The sequence below is a fragment of the Tasmannia lanceolata genome, unplaced genomic scaffold, assembly GCF_043159265.1.
Source record: "Tasmannia lanceolata isolate RefF3 unplaced genomic scaffold, GAP_Taslan_0.1 ptg000004l, whole genome shotgun sequence".
Lineage (NCBI taxonomy): Eukaryota > Viridiplantae > Streptophyta > Magnoliopsida > Canellales > Winteraceae > Tasmannia > Tasmannia lanceolata.
The window spans coordinates 9,028,663-9,042,627 of NW_027518681.1; the positions used below are offsets into that span (position 1 = coordinate 9,028,663).

At 37.2% G+C, this 13,965-nt stretch overlaps 1 protein-coding gene across 1 annotated transcript; it reads right to left on the bottom strand.

The window, feature by feature from the left end:
* Positions 1-571: 571 nt before the first annotated feature.
* On the bottom strand, positions 572-1,613 carry LOC143875626 (F-box/FBD/LRR-repeat protein At1g13570-like). The gene is made up of 3 exons (XM_077377235.1): positions 1,353-1,613; positions 768-1,175; positions 572-685 (listed from the first exon to the last, which is right to left on the bottom strand). Exons 1-3 carry the CDS (start codon positions 1,611-1,613, stop codon positions 572-574), a joined length of 783 nt encoding a protein of 260 aa, XP_077233350.1.
* Positions 1,614-13,965: the final 12,352 nt, after the last annotated feature.

The window sequence follows — 13,965 nt, forward strand, 5'->3', positions numbered from 1 at the left end:
ATCGCCTTGCTAAATCTGGAGCATTGAGGGACTTTTTAACTCAGGGGTCACCCTCCCCATTTACGTGAATCTGTAATTTCTTATTTATACCTTCGGTATAGTTATCTTTTCTTCAAATAAATTCACATATGATCCTTGCTTGTGATGAAGCTCTTCGGAATCCCAACAAATCTGCCAAAATCCTTTCAACTCCTTCTTTGTGACCGAGTTGGCCGACTCTAAATGTCTCCAGTACCGGTGCATTTAAGAGCAGCAGTTCTATGAAATCTAATTCAGGTTTTGAACCCCACATATCTCTCATCACCATGGTTCGGAGGTGATTAACCTTGAAATCCATATGTTGTTGTGCATTCCAGTAGTTCGTGACAGGTGCAGTGCGGTCGTCTACCCTTGAAATCCATACGTTGTTGTGCATTCCAGTAGTTCGCGACAGGTGCAGTGCGTTCGTCTACTCTTGGGTCCTTGAAAATGAAATGCATTTAGAGTAATCTCTATTCTAGACTACGATATCAAAGAAAACAAATGATATGGCTCACCTGGATCCGGAGTTTTTGCACATTATGTGAACTTCTTAACAAGCAGCCAAGATCTGATTTGGGTCTTCAAGATTTATGTCCAAATAGAGTTCCTTTAGATGATCAAATGTATAAGGAACCCTATGTGGCACATCACCAGAAGCAAAAACCTATGACCAAAAAAAAAGAAAAGGGAAGATTAGTATTTTAGATTGTAAATGAATTCCAAATTACTTCATGAATGCTCTTTACCTTAAGGAAATCACTTCCCAGTACGGGCTTCTCAATGTTACGTAGGCAACTAAGAAGCTTGGTAAAACTGCAAGTCTCAACTGGCTCGAGATTTAGACTGAATTCATCTCCAGAAACCAAAAAGATAGATGCAGAAGCGAGAACGGGGGTATTTTCAAAAGAAAAAACATTGAATTGACCTCGAACCTTCAAATATTGGAGATTCGGAGCATTGATTTTAAGACGATTGGAATGATTAACATCCATAAATGTCAAACTCTCAAGAAGCGGGGAGTTGGAAATTAGAAATTCAAGTTCATCATTGGAGAAGATAATATCATTAAGAAAAAGGATCTTGAGACAGTGAAAGCCTTTAAATGTGGAAGGTAAGTTGAAAATGCACTTGTGTAGTGTCAAACAATAAATTTCCTGACAAGAGAATAGAGATCAAGGCAGCTTATAACGATCCCTAGATGAAAAATCAAGGATGATTTCCTTAATTCCCCGCCTTGATAAAAAATGTAGAAATGAATCAAAATCAGAACAAGGAGGAAGGTAATTAGAACACTTGAACTTGTGAATTGGACCTCTATGTTGCAAGAGAACTTGATAAACAATTTTAACACATGCATGGTCCATGAGTGTGTTCTCCTTATCTGATTCAGCATCTGGACGACGTCGCATGATAAATACAATTTCTGGAATTGTAACCCATCTATACCTCCAATTCCTTGATAAGATGCTCGTCCTTACAGCATCCTTAATCGGTAAATGCACGAGGATTTTGTCTACGACATACCCAGGTAGATTATTGATCAGATCTAAGCCTGAAACTAGTCTCCTTTCTCTTTCGGAGGAAGAATTCATTTGTTCTCTTTACTACTGAAATCTAACAAATCAAAATTCAGCCACCACAAAGTTGCATCAATGTCATATAAAAAGGAACCAACAAAAGAATTAAACGCACAAACAAAATAAGTTCAAATGTTGTTAGTTGAAAACATGTTTAAGAATCCAAAACAAATACTTGGGAATACAACACCCATTGATTTTATACATGGTGAAGCGAGATTAGCTAATGAAGTAGAATCAAAGAGGCAAAGGGCTAGAAACCTTGAAAATTTTCAGAAAGTTACTGATAACTGACCTGATTAGAGAGAGAGAGAGAGAGAGAGAGAGAGAGAGAGAGAGAGATTTGACCATTTTCAATAAAACCCATTAAACACCATTTATATATCACGTTACCAAAATGCAAATATCTATCCTGAAAAGGAAATAGTTTGAAATCCCATTATAGATATTAATGGAGAGTATATATTAATCGATATTATTGGATACTAATGTATTGTATTTCCGTTTCTAAAAATGATTGTCTTCCCAAACGCTTACAAACCCCTCTCAACCCTTCCTATTCCAACCCCAAGCAATAAATTTGTTTCCCTTCTTATTTCATGGCCCCTTAATTTCAACCTTTCCTATTCCAACGCCAAGCATCAAATTCTGAACAAATACATAATTTTTTGCTGATTAATCCCTACATGGCAACATAATTGCTTATTAGTCCCTAAGAAAAGCATATTAGTTTAATAGTCCTACTTTTCGAAAATATTTGCTAAAAGGTCCGTAAAACCAAGGTTTTAAATTTCGGTTTCGTTACCGGTTTCGGGCCCCACAAAAATCAAAATTTCGCTCGAAATCCGGCGATTAATAAAAACAATATTTTATCAGTTATTGAAATCCTTGAAATTTCAGTCAAAATCCCTGAAATTTTGGTCGAAATTTCGGGATAATTATAAAATAATTTAAAAACAAAAAAAATGGTCGAAATCCCTAAAATTTCGAACGAAATTTTCAAAATAACAAAATTTCTAGTGAAATTAATACACGTTTCGGTATGTGCCAATTTCGTTTCGGTCTCCACCGAAACCCGAAATTTCGGATTTCGGTCGAAATTTAAAACCATGCCTAAAACTCACGAACTTCAATGTTTTTCATTAAAAAATTTAAAATGGCAAATTTACCCCCAGCCCATTTAATCCGTTTTAGCTTTTTTTGATTTCCCTTCTAATATTTTTGGAAAAAAACTAGGAAATAAGCAATAATATTATCCCTTCCAATATTGACTTTCCACATTGTCGATTCTTCTTCTCCTAAGATTAGAAGCCAAACCCTAGTTCTTATTCCCAAAACAAAACTAAAACCCTACCGTATTGCAACCAGTGGCAGTGATCAAGAACACCGAGACCTCCGACTGTTTTACATTTGCTGATCGAGGTGAGTGTTTTCTTCCTTCGTGGGTTGATTTTCATGTTGTAGACATAATTCCTCAATGAAGAAAAAAAATTCCTTAGAAATAATTTTCCATCAGAGATATTTTCTTGCAATCCAACCAAGATAGGAATTTCTTAGAAAAGTTAGAAACGAAAAATATTCCTAAAATTTCTAACTTTATTTATCTACGAAGAAAAGATAACTCAAATCAACCCTATTTAATTTATTTTAGAGGGATTTTTAATTTATTTAATTCCTAAAATGATTTTTTTTGTTTAAGGTTTCTTGAAGAGAATATTGGAAGAGATAATATTGTTGCTTATTTCCTAGTTTTTTCCAAAAATATTGGAAGGGAAATCAAAAAATGCTAAAACTGATTAAATGGGTTGGGGGTAAATTTGTCATCTTAAAATTTTCAACGGAGAAAATTGAAGTTCGTGAGTTTTAGGGACCTTTTAGCAAATATTTTCTAAAGGAAGGACTGTTAAGCTAATATGCTTTTCTTAAGACTAATAAGCAATTATTTTGCCATGTAGGGACTAATCAGCAAAAATCCCAATACATCAATATTTCCGAACAAAGAAAATACAACATCTTTACAAATCTGCACTTTATTTCCTTATTGCGGATGGAACACAATATCGTGTGCTGCCTGACACCAGTAATTTGGTTTCAAATTTGGGAGAACTACCCAGAGATGTGTTTAAATATTTGTATTAGGACATATACAAATATTTGTATAAGGACCACCTTAAGCTTGATGGATCATGGAGCTAGGACCATCTGATCAAGGTGGGATAAACAATAATGGGCTGGACTTATGCTCTCTTTCAGATTAACAGATCGTGACGGTTGGAAAATAGCCTAACAGGCACCGTTTCTTAGCATTTTGCACTGCCAAGCTGACAGTCAAAAGTAGGGATGCAACTCAGGTCGGGTGGGTCGGGTTTTCCAATACCCTGCCCTACCCTAGAAACTATCTCGGGTCGGGTTGGCCCGTTTTTTTTTTTTTTTCCCGAAAATCCACGACTCGTAAACCCGGCCCTACCTGAGGTAGTTTCTTGAGCCGGGCCAGATCAGGATTTTAAAATTATCAATACAATTCATTAATTTTGAATAGCATTCCAATAAAATTTTGGAGTTTTCCAGAGAAAACATGCCATCTCTACGCCCAACAAAGCCCTCTCTAAATTGTGTATAAATTTGCAAAGATCACCTAAAATACAAAAGACTGTCATGACTTGGGTCAAATACATAATTTTGAATAGCATTCCAATAAAATTTTGGAGTTTTAAAGAATTTCAGCAGAGGGATCAAACAAATAAGAGACCGAGCATCTATAACTCAACTAATCTTTTTCCAAAATCAAGGCTGAGTTTGGGAAAAAAAAAAGGTTCAACATCAGTGGTTGAAAATTCCATTTCCTTTTGTAAAACTCTACCCTACAAGAAGTTCAACATCAAGTTTTCCAAAACCTTACCCTACCCTACAAGCTGGGTCGGGTTGAGCCGGGTCGGGTTTTTATTTTTATTTTTTTATAAAAAGCCAATATTCCTAAAGCAGGCCCATGATTTTAGGTTCTCTTGGAATATCCCTGAACTAAGCCTGATAGATCATGGATCTAGGAACATCAGAACGAGGTGACATAAAAAAGAATGGACCGGACTAATGATCTATTTCAGATCATCAGATCCGATCAGGCCCACGTAGAACATGTTGGCCCAAAATGTGACTATTCAAAATTACTGTTGCATGCTAGAGAATTGAAAAAATGACGAGAAAATGTTGAGTTTTGAAAAAACACTAACAAATGCTACTTTATTAAAAAAGAACTTTTTAGGACAAAAATACCCCTAACCTTACTTTATCTTTCTCTTCTTTGTTTTTACACTTTATCTTCTCCGGCGATAAAAGCCTTCTTCTCCGGCGAAACATCTTCATTTCTCCGGCATATGCTCATTTGTCTTGAGAGGTTAGAAGGAGTTTTCTAGAGACGCCCCTTTCTCATTTTCTTTTTCTTCCTCCAAATATCCAAAATCTCATTATCTTTGTAAGTATTTCCCCTTTTCTAGTGGCTGTAGCCAAAATCAGTTGCCCAAAGAGCTTTTACTAGGCAAAAGGGTAGTGGAAGCCAAAATGGTACTCGAAGCAAAATGTAAGTTAGGTAAAAATGATAGTCGAAGCCCAAAAAATGCTAGTTGAAGCCAAAAAAAAGTTACTCCAAGCCAAAAATGATAGTCGAATCCAAAAAATAATAGTCGAAGCAAAAAAAAATGATAGTCGAAGCCAACAAATATTTCTCGAAGCTAAAATATATTAGTTAAAGACGAAAAAAGTTCCAAATGTTACTGGAATTTAAAAGTTTTAGTCGCAACCAAAAACATGTTAGTCGAAGCAAAAAAACCAGTTATTCGAAGCCTAAAAAACTTTAGACAAAGCGAAAAACACAACGGCGGATGTTACACGAAACACATTTTTCACTTCGACCAAGTAATTTTTGGCTTCTACTAAGTAAATTTTGGCTTCGAATATCCTGTTTTGGCTTCGAGTACCTGTTTTTGCGTTGAGAAGAAGAGGGGGAGATCTCTGAAAATAATTAATCATTTGATGTCCATTGGATAGCACGAAAATGATGAACATATGACTTTGCCATACCATCTCTTTTACAAGTTTAGAAGTTAAGAGAGGTAGTGGAGTTTTTCATTAGCCACAGTAACACAACAAAAAATTATCAAATGGGGTTTCTCAACATGTCCATAATCCAATTTCTCCTTCTCATCTTCCCATTCTATTTTATTCCTCTGCTCACATGACGATATAAACACTGATAGATCGGTGCTCTTGGCTTTCAAGAAAGGCATAGTTGTTGATCTTCAGAATCCCTCAGGACAAAGGAGCATCTGCTTCCAGAGAAATGAGATGTTTCGCCGGAGAAGAAGGCTTCTATTGCCGGAAAATCTCGTCGTTTCACACAAAATGCTTTGGAGTAAAACCTAGAAATGAAAGAGTGTAAAACCTGCAAGTAAAAGAGTAAAATGGTAAAACCAAGAAGAGAAAGATTAAAGTAAGTTGAGGGGTATTTTCGTCCCTAGCAACATTTCTTTTAATAAAGTAGCATTTGTTACTGTTTTTTCAAAACTCAACATTTTCTCGTCATTTTTTCAACTCTCCAGCATGCAATAGTAATTGATCCTATTAGAAAATAGCCTAACAGGCACGTCCCTTTAGCATGCATTGAAAACTGCAAAATTGACAGTTGATAGATACATTTTTAATAAAAAAAAGGGGGTGTATCTATTAAAATAAGAGATGGGACTATTTCTCTGTTTCTCCCCAATGTCTTCATTGATTTCTTAATCAGGATTAAGGAGTATCTTATATTTGAAAATCCCAAAATGCCACAACTCTTTGTTCGTCGTATTGGAAGGGGGTGCAACTCAGGTCGGGTTGGGTCGGGTTGAGGCCAACCCTAACCCAACCCGAGATAGCACTTCCTCAATGCTAACCCGACCCAACCCGAGCCTAGGGTTGAGGATTGTCACCCCGAACCCAACTTGCCTCCAAATCGGGTTGGGTTCGGGTTCATCTAGGGCCAAACAAAAAAATACAAGGAAAAAAAACATAATCCTAAGAAAATCATGAAAAAAAATAGAGGGAGGTCAGGTCAGGTTGCCAAGTCCTCAACCCTAACCCAAACCGAAAATAAATCGGGTTGGCTTTTCCCAATCCTAACCCAACCAAACCCGAGAAAATGCCAACCCAACCCGAGCCAAAATTGCGCTGAACCCGTCGGGTTCGGGTTGAGCCCGACCCAAGTTGCAACCCTAGTATGGAGTCTAAGAAAAAGAACTACAACTCTACAAGTGCCATTTTGGTAAAGGGAAATTATTTCTGCGCTCCAATGTTCAGATAAGCATGCGCTCCATTTTTTGTCATGTAGTATTTAAAGGGATGTCAGTGGAATATTACGGTTCTCAAGAAGCTCTTAAAGCCCTTTAAATACAACAAGACAAACAAGTAGAGCGCATGTTTATCAAAACGTTGGAGCGCTGAAATCATTTCCCTGTAATTAGATGAGTATTTGTAGTCTTTCAAAAGAAGCTGATGTAATTAAACTCTTCTAGCTGAAAAAAAACACAGAACAACATCCAAACCTAATCACAAATGATCCTTTGTTCCTAGGAGTACAAATTAATGATAAGTCCAATGCATTAAGGGACACCTTTTACTCAAGGGCTACTCTACCCATTGATATGAATCTGAACTTTCTTATTTATACCTTAAATATACTAATCTTTTTCTTCAATAAAATTCACATATGAGCCTAGCTTGTGATGAAGCTCTTCTTAATCCCAACAAATCTGCCAAAATCCTTTCCACACCATCGCCGTAACGGTTTACGCTGAAACTAAATGTCTCGAGTACCGGTGCATTTACAAGCAGTAGTTGGTTTTGAACCCCATATATCTCTCATCTCCACGGTTCTGACGTGACTGAACTTGCAATCTACGAAATGTTGTGCATTCCAGCAGTTACTGACAGGTGAGTTTCCATGTCTTGGGTCCTTGAAAATTGAAAAACATCTAGAGTAATCTAGACTACGAAATCAAAAAAAAAAAAAACAAATGATATGTTGAAAAAACTCACCTCAATATAGAGATTTTGCAGATTATGAGAGCTTCGTAATAAGCAAGAAGCAGCTTTGGGTCTTTAAGATTTATGTCCAAAGTGAGTTTCTTCAGATGAGCAAATGTATAAGAAACCTATGTGGTAAATCGCGAGAAGCAAAAACCTAGGACCAAAATAAAAAATTAAAGGAGTCTATTAGTACTTTAGATTGTAATTGAATTCCAAATTACTTCATGCATGCTATTTGCCTTAAGGAAATTATTGCCCAATTCGAGCTTCGTAAAATGGCGCAAACAACTAAGAAGCTTAGTAAAACTGCAAGTCTCTACTGGCTTTAATTCATAGGAAAGAAATGAAAAAACAGGTACTGAAGTTATAACCGGGGTGTTTTCAAAAGAAAAGGCATCATTAGAGCGAAATTCAATTTTAATTGTTAAACTCTCAAGAAGCGAGGAGTTGGAAATTAGAAATTGAAGGTCATCATTGGAGAAGATAATATCTCTAAGATAAAGGATCTTGAGACAACAAAAGCCTTAAAATGTAGAAGGTACGTTGAAAATGCCATTTTGTAGTCTCAAACAATCCATTTCCTGACAAGAGAAGAGAGATGAAGGCCACTTATAATAATTACATGAAAAGTCAAGGATTATTTCCTTAATCCCCCGTCTTGATAAGAAATGTAGGAATGAATCAAAATTAGAACAAGGTGGAAGGTACTTAGAACACTTAAACTTTTGAATTGGACCTCTACGTTGCAAGAGAACATGATAGACAATTTTAACGCATCTAAGTGTCATGTCCTCCAAGGTTACACCATGTGGACGACTTTGCTCTATAAATACAATTTCAGGAATTGTAACCCATTTATACCTCCAATTCCTCGATAAGATGCTCGTCCTTACGGCATCCTTGATTTGATTGGCAACTGTACTAGAATTTTGTCTACGACATACCTAGGTCGATTACTGATCAGATCTAAGCCTGAAATTAGTATCCTTTCTCCTTCTGGACAAAGAATTCATCTGGTCTCTTCACTACTAAAATCTAGCAAACCAAAATTCAGCCACCACAAAGTTGCTTTAGTGTGATTAAAAAATAACCAACAAAAAAGGATTAAAAGCCTAAAAAAATAAACAACATAAACAAAATAAGATGTGCAAGAAACAGGAGCTGATGGCTCTCTGGAGATGCTGCTTGGAGTTCAAATGTGGTGAAGTATAGATTTATAAGTCTTGTGCAGCCTATTATTAGTGTTGTTAGTTGAAAACATATTAAGGGTGTGTTTCGCGTGCCGTTTGAAATAGCGTTTAAAACGCCGTTTTGCAAACGGCGTTTTGCCAAACGGCGTTTTCATGTTTGATTGGCCAGATCAAAACGGCGTTTTAAACGGCAAACGAAAGTATTGTGTGTTTGGTTGCAAATGCCCCAAAACGGAGTTTTTGTGGTAAAATGACCAAAAAGGCCATTGTTTGGTTGGCCTGAATGTAACTCAACTACTCTCTCATTAAGCCCAATATTAAAAGGTCATTAGGATCTCATTCAAACACTATTAAAATTAAACATCATTGCCAAAAAAAAAAGGCTATACCTTTGGGGTTCTTCTCCTTCTTCTTCTCAACGGCCGGATTTGAAGGATTTGACGGACGAGTGGAGGGCGCTGAGGCAGTGAGGTGTGAGAGGGTTTACAACTTTGCAAAGTAGATGAAGAAAGTAAGAAACTCGAGTTTCTTTTAATTCTTTTGTCTTTAAAAAATCAAAATTAAGAGATCATATAATGATATCAGCAGCCCCTTGTTTGAATTAAATATTAACAATTTAACAAATTTGTGTCCTCAAGAATGATATTAACACCCCCACTTTTTGGTATTTGACGTAACGCATAAAATCGCACGCATATATGTAAAAATGGGTTTTGGTGAGGGCAAACATGTAAAAACCAATAGCCCAAAAACTCCGTTCAAAACGGTGTTTCAAACGGCGTTTCAAAAGGTGGCTGGCACCCAAACACTCCCAAACGACCGTTTGGCCCCAAAATGGTGTTTTAAACGCCAAATGATGTTTTAAACGGTACGCCAAACACGCACTTAAGACTCCAAAACAAACGCTTGGGAATCCACCAGCCATTGACTCTATACATTGTAAGCACTTATTTTTAAAGGAAGCCCAAGCAATCACTTGGGAGCCCAACAGCCATGGATTTAGAAATTTGTGTGCAAAAACTGAATAGAGAGAGAATACTAGTTATCAGTGTCAGATTTTATTGGTTATAGGAAGTGACGAGATTTTATAGTCCCGTAGAGGTTTCTACATCTCGTGGTTCATTTTATTGGTTATTGGAAGTGACACGATTTTATTAATGGGTAAACCTTCTGATCAGTTGAGGTTTCTACATCTCGTGGTTCATTTTAAAACTATACAGATCCAAGGGTTGGGATCATCCTATGGAGTATTTAAGTTGGGCCTAACAAATGATAGATTTGGATCAACCAATAGTGTGGGCCCACTTACTTTTCACTGTATTTGTATGTTTGTTGGTCCCACAAGAGGGGAATAGAGGGCCAATACGTGAGATCGAGACTGTTGATCTTGTACAGCATATAGAGGAACTCCATATTATGGAAACCTCTATAGATCGGAGGGTTAGGATCATAATAAGGAAACGATCTTTGGGGCACAACGTACTTACATGGTGGCAGGGTTGGGATCATCCCATAAAATGGACGGTTTGGATCATCCTACGAGGTAAGGCGTGCAGTAATTTTGAAAAATACCGCTCTATGGCTTATTCCATATAAAATGTCTGTAATAAATGGAGAATTTATATGATTAAGGGCCATATAAACACTTACTCATCAATCATCATCATCACATCCTTCCAACAGCAACTTACTTTTTGAGGAGCTGTTGTTGGATCAAATATCAAAGATCGTAGCACCTTTAGGGTCCTTCATCCTATAATTTCTCTAATAAGGCCTGTTCGTTTAAGATTATGCCAACCGATTGAGAGCCCAAAGCTAGTTATTGGGCGTAAATATAAGCCCAATACCTGGCTTCGGGCTCTCAGTTGGCATAATCTTAAACGAACAGGGCCTAAATGAATCTTGACAGAGACAATAATGGATTGGTTCTCAAAATTCAAGGCCAAAAGGTTTGCATTTTTCCTCTCATTAACTTGATAGAATAAAGATAACTTATATTTAAGCCCTTATAGTCCCATATTTTTCTAATGGTACTGTACGGGCCACACTATAGGATGATCCAAACTGTCCATCTGATGGAACACAACGTAAATAGGTTGTGCCCCAAAAATCATTTCCATAAGATGATCCTAGCCCTCCGATCTATAGTGGAATTATGTAAACCACTATAGATCGGAGGGCTAGGATCATCCTATAGAAATGATTTTTTGGGCACAACCTATTTACATTGTGGCCCATCACATGGACGGTTTGAATCATCCTATAGTGTGGTCCGTACAGTACTTTCTGAAAAAATACAGGACTATAAGGGCTTAAAGTGACATGGTGGTTTGTAGCGCTCCATAAATATTAAGTAAAATTGCTTATTTTAATTACTAGCTGCTGTCCAAGAGAGAACCTTGATCCAATTTCGGTTGAAGATCACACGTTGATCGGGTAATGGATAAGCCTGTAACCTTGATCCATCAAGTCTAGTTTAGGGTTTTGCCAAGGAAAGAGAAGCCGTTGATCTTTGTGGGCCTTAGTATTGAGGATTGTATATTCGATCAGCATGGAACCAGAACCATGTGGGTCACCTTAGATTGATTCCAATGTGACCCACAAGGTCCTTGTCCCACATCGAACTAACATCCCATTCGTAAGACTGACTCGACAAAAATCAATGGGTTAGATTCTCTTGGAATATTCCTAAACTTAAGCTTGGTGGATCATGGAGCTAAGTATCATCTGATCAAGGTGGGGTAAACAATAATGGGCTGGACTTATGCTCTCTTTCAGATGAATAGATCCAATCAGGCCCACATGGAACATCTAGGCCCAAAAAGTGACCGTTACAAAATATCCTAACAGCCACCGTCTCTCCAGCATTTTGCATGGAAAAGTGCGAAGTTTACGGTTGAAAGAAGGGCGATGATATTTTCACCCCCCTCCAGTACTCATTCGCCCCCTTATAACGTGAACAGTGGGCAACTTTAACGTTTTTTGACGTCAAATCACGTTAACAGGGGGGAGAATGCGTACTAAGGGGGGTGAAAATATCATCACCCTCGAAAGAAACGTCTGAAATAAAGAAAAGGCAGTGCAAAATAAGAGATTGTACTATTTCTCTGTATGTCCCTGACATCCTTATTGATTTCTTAATCAGGATTAAGGAGTATCTTATATTTTAAAATCCCAGAATGCCCCTAGGCTCACTACTCTTTGTTCTTCGTATTTGTAGTCTAAGAAAAAGACCTCCAAGTGCCATTTTGGCAAATCAAGGGATATTTGTAGTCTTTCAGAGAAACCTCCAAACCTGAAAAACTGAACTTCGCTAGCTGAAAAAAACAGAGAAACCTCCAAACCTGAAGCTCAAAAACCCAGAAAATGAAAACCAGTTTCTGCACAAAAAAATACCCCCAAAAGAGATAAATGTAGGGATTTAAACCAATTATCTCTTTTTCCTCATTCAGATAGAAGAAAACTTTATGTGAAACAACGATTACTCCAATAGCTTAAGTCGTTGGAGATGGTGTTATTTAAACTTTTATACTTTAACACTCCCCCTCGTGTGTGGCCCCTCTTTCTAGGGTTGGCCTACACGTGGTACATGTGGCCACACTTTTTAAGTTTGGCCTACACGTGACATATGTGGCCCCTCTTTTGGGTTGGCCATTGAATGTGGATTTTTAATATCAAGGAGTTTTGAACTCGGGACCTTTGCTCTATACCATGAGAAACAACCAATTACTCCAAAAGCTTAAGCAGAAGGTATTTGAAAAGTGACCAATGGAGGCACCCATTACCTCCTCTCTGTTTTTTGCAAGGGCACGTGTGAATCTTGATTTCCTCATGTATATGGGATTTGCTAGCGTCCATCGTAGAAGGCATTTCGCGGATGGGCTAGTAAATCAAGATTCAAAATTACCAGATTTTGCAAATAATTCCGAACAGTCATGCCTTTTTTACCCTCACATAGCTAGTATGTACAGAGATGTGGGGAGGGCAAAAAATGGTAAAAATCATCCACATTAACGTGTTAAATGGAGAAAATTCTCTCCTTTTCTCTTCTGCTATATAGTAGTAGTAGTAGTGTATATATATATATATGAGGAAAGTGTTGGTACGCTTTGGTTATAACGCCTCCCATTGGTTCCTATATGTGGGACCCAAACATTTAAACGAATGGGAGACATTATAATTATCAACAGTCGGAATTGGGATACCAGCACAAACAATAGGATTATCAACCAATTCCCTAGGTTGATAAAGCTACTGGATGTTAGAATTCAGGTTATCAACTCCCTCAAAATAGGTCATCAACTAATAGGAAGTAAGCTTACGAACATACGAAATGGGATTATTAACCCATTCCCTTGGTTGATAAAGCTACTTGAATGTTGGAATTCAGGTTATCAACTCCCCCAAAATAGGTCATCAACCAATCGGCTTGTAAACTGGTCCATGTGAGCTTTATTAATTTTGTTGGTCTTCAGTCTTGTAGCTGATGCTTATGCATGAAATTATAGCTCTCAACATTTAGTCATATCATAGCTCTGAACATTTCAATAAAATTCTCTACCCTCTATCAGTTTTTTATCATTACTGGTATACTACATACTAATGGTGGCATGGACTATTAGTTTGTTTGTTTCAATATGTGTTTTACAGTCAATTCTCAACATTTAGTCATATCATAGCTCTGAACATATTTTTAGCAGATGAGGTGGGTTCGTTTGTATTCAATATATGTGCAGCTTCGATGATGATAACTCCATATTTGGTTGGTTGTCAAACAAAGAAAGAGCAAATGGCTGTGAAAAGTGGGCATAAACTATTTACCAACAGCATATTTGAAGGGTCATTGTCTGGAAGCTAAATAGGTGGAGCGGCTTGTTCCCATCGTCAAACATAATGCAAGGCCAACAAATGAACTATGGCAAGAATACATTCCAAACATATGCAATATGTGGGAGCTTGTTCTTTCCCTTGTGTTGTTGCTACATCTGATTGTTTTTCTTTCTTGTTTTTTCTTCTCTGTTTGTCTTTCTTCCTTGTTTTTCCTTCTTCCTCTTCTCTAGAAACAATGTGATGAAATCAAATAGAATTGTCATGACAGATACTGCTTTTCTTTATCAAGT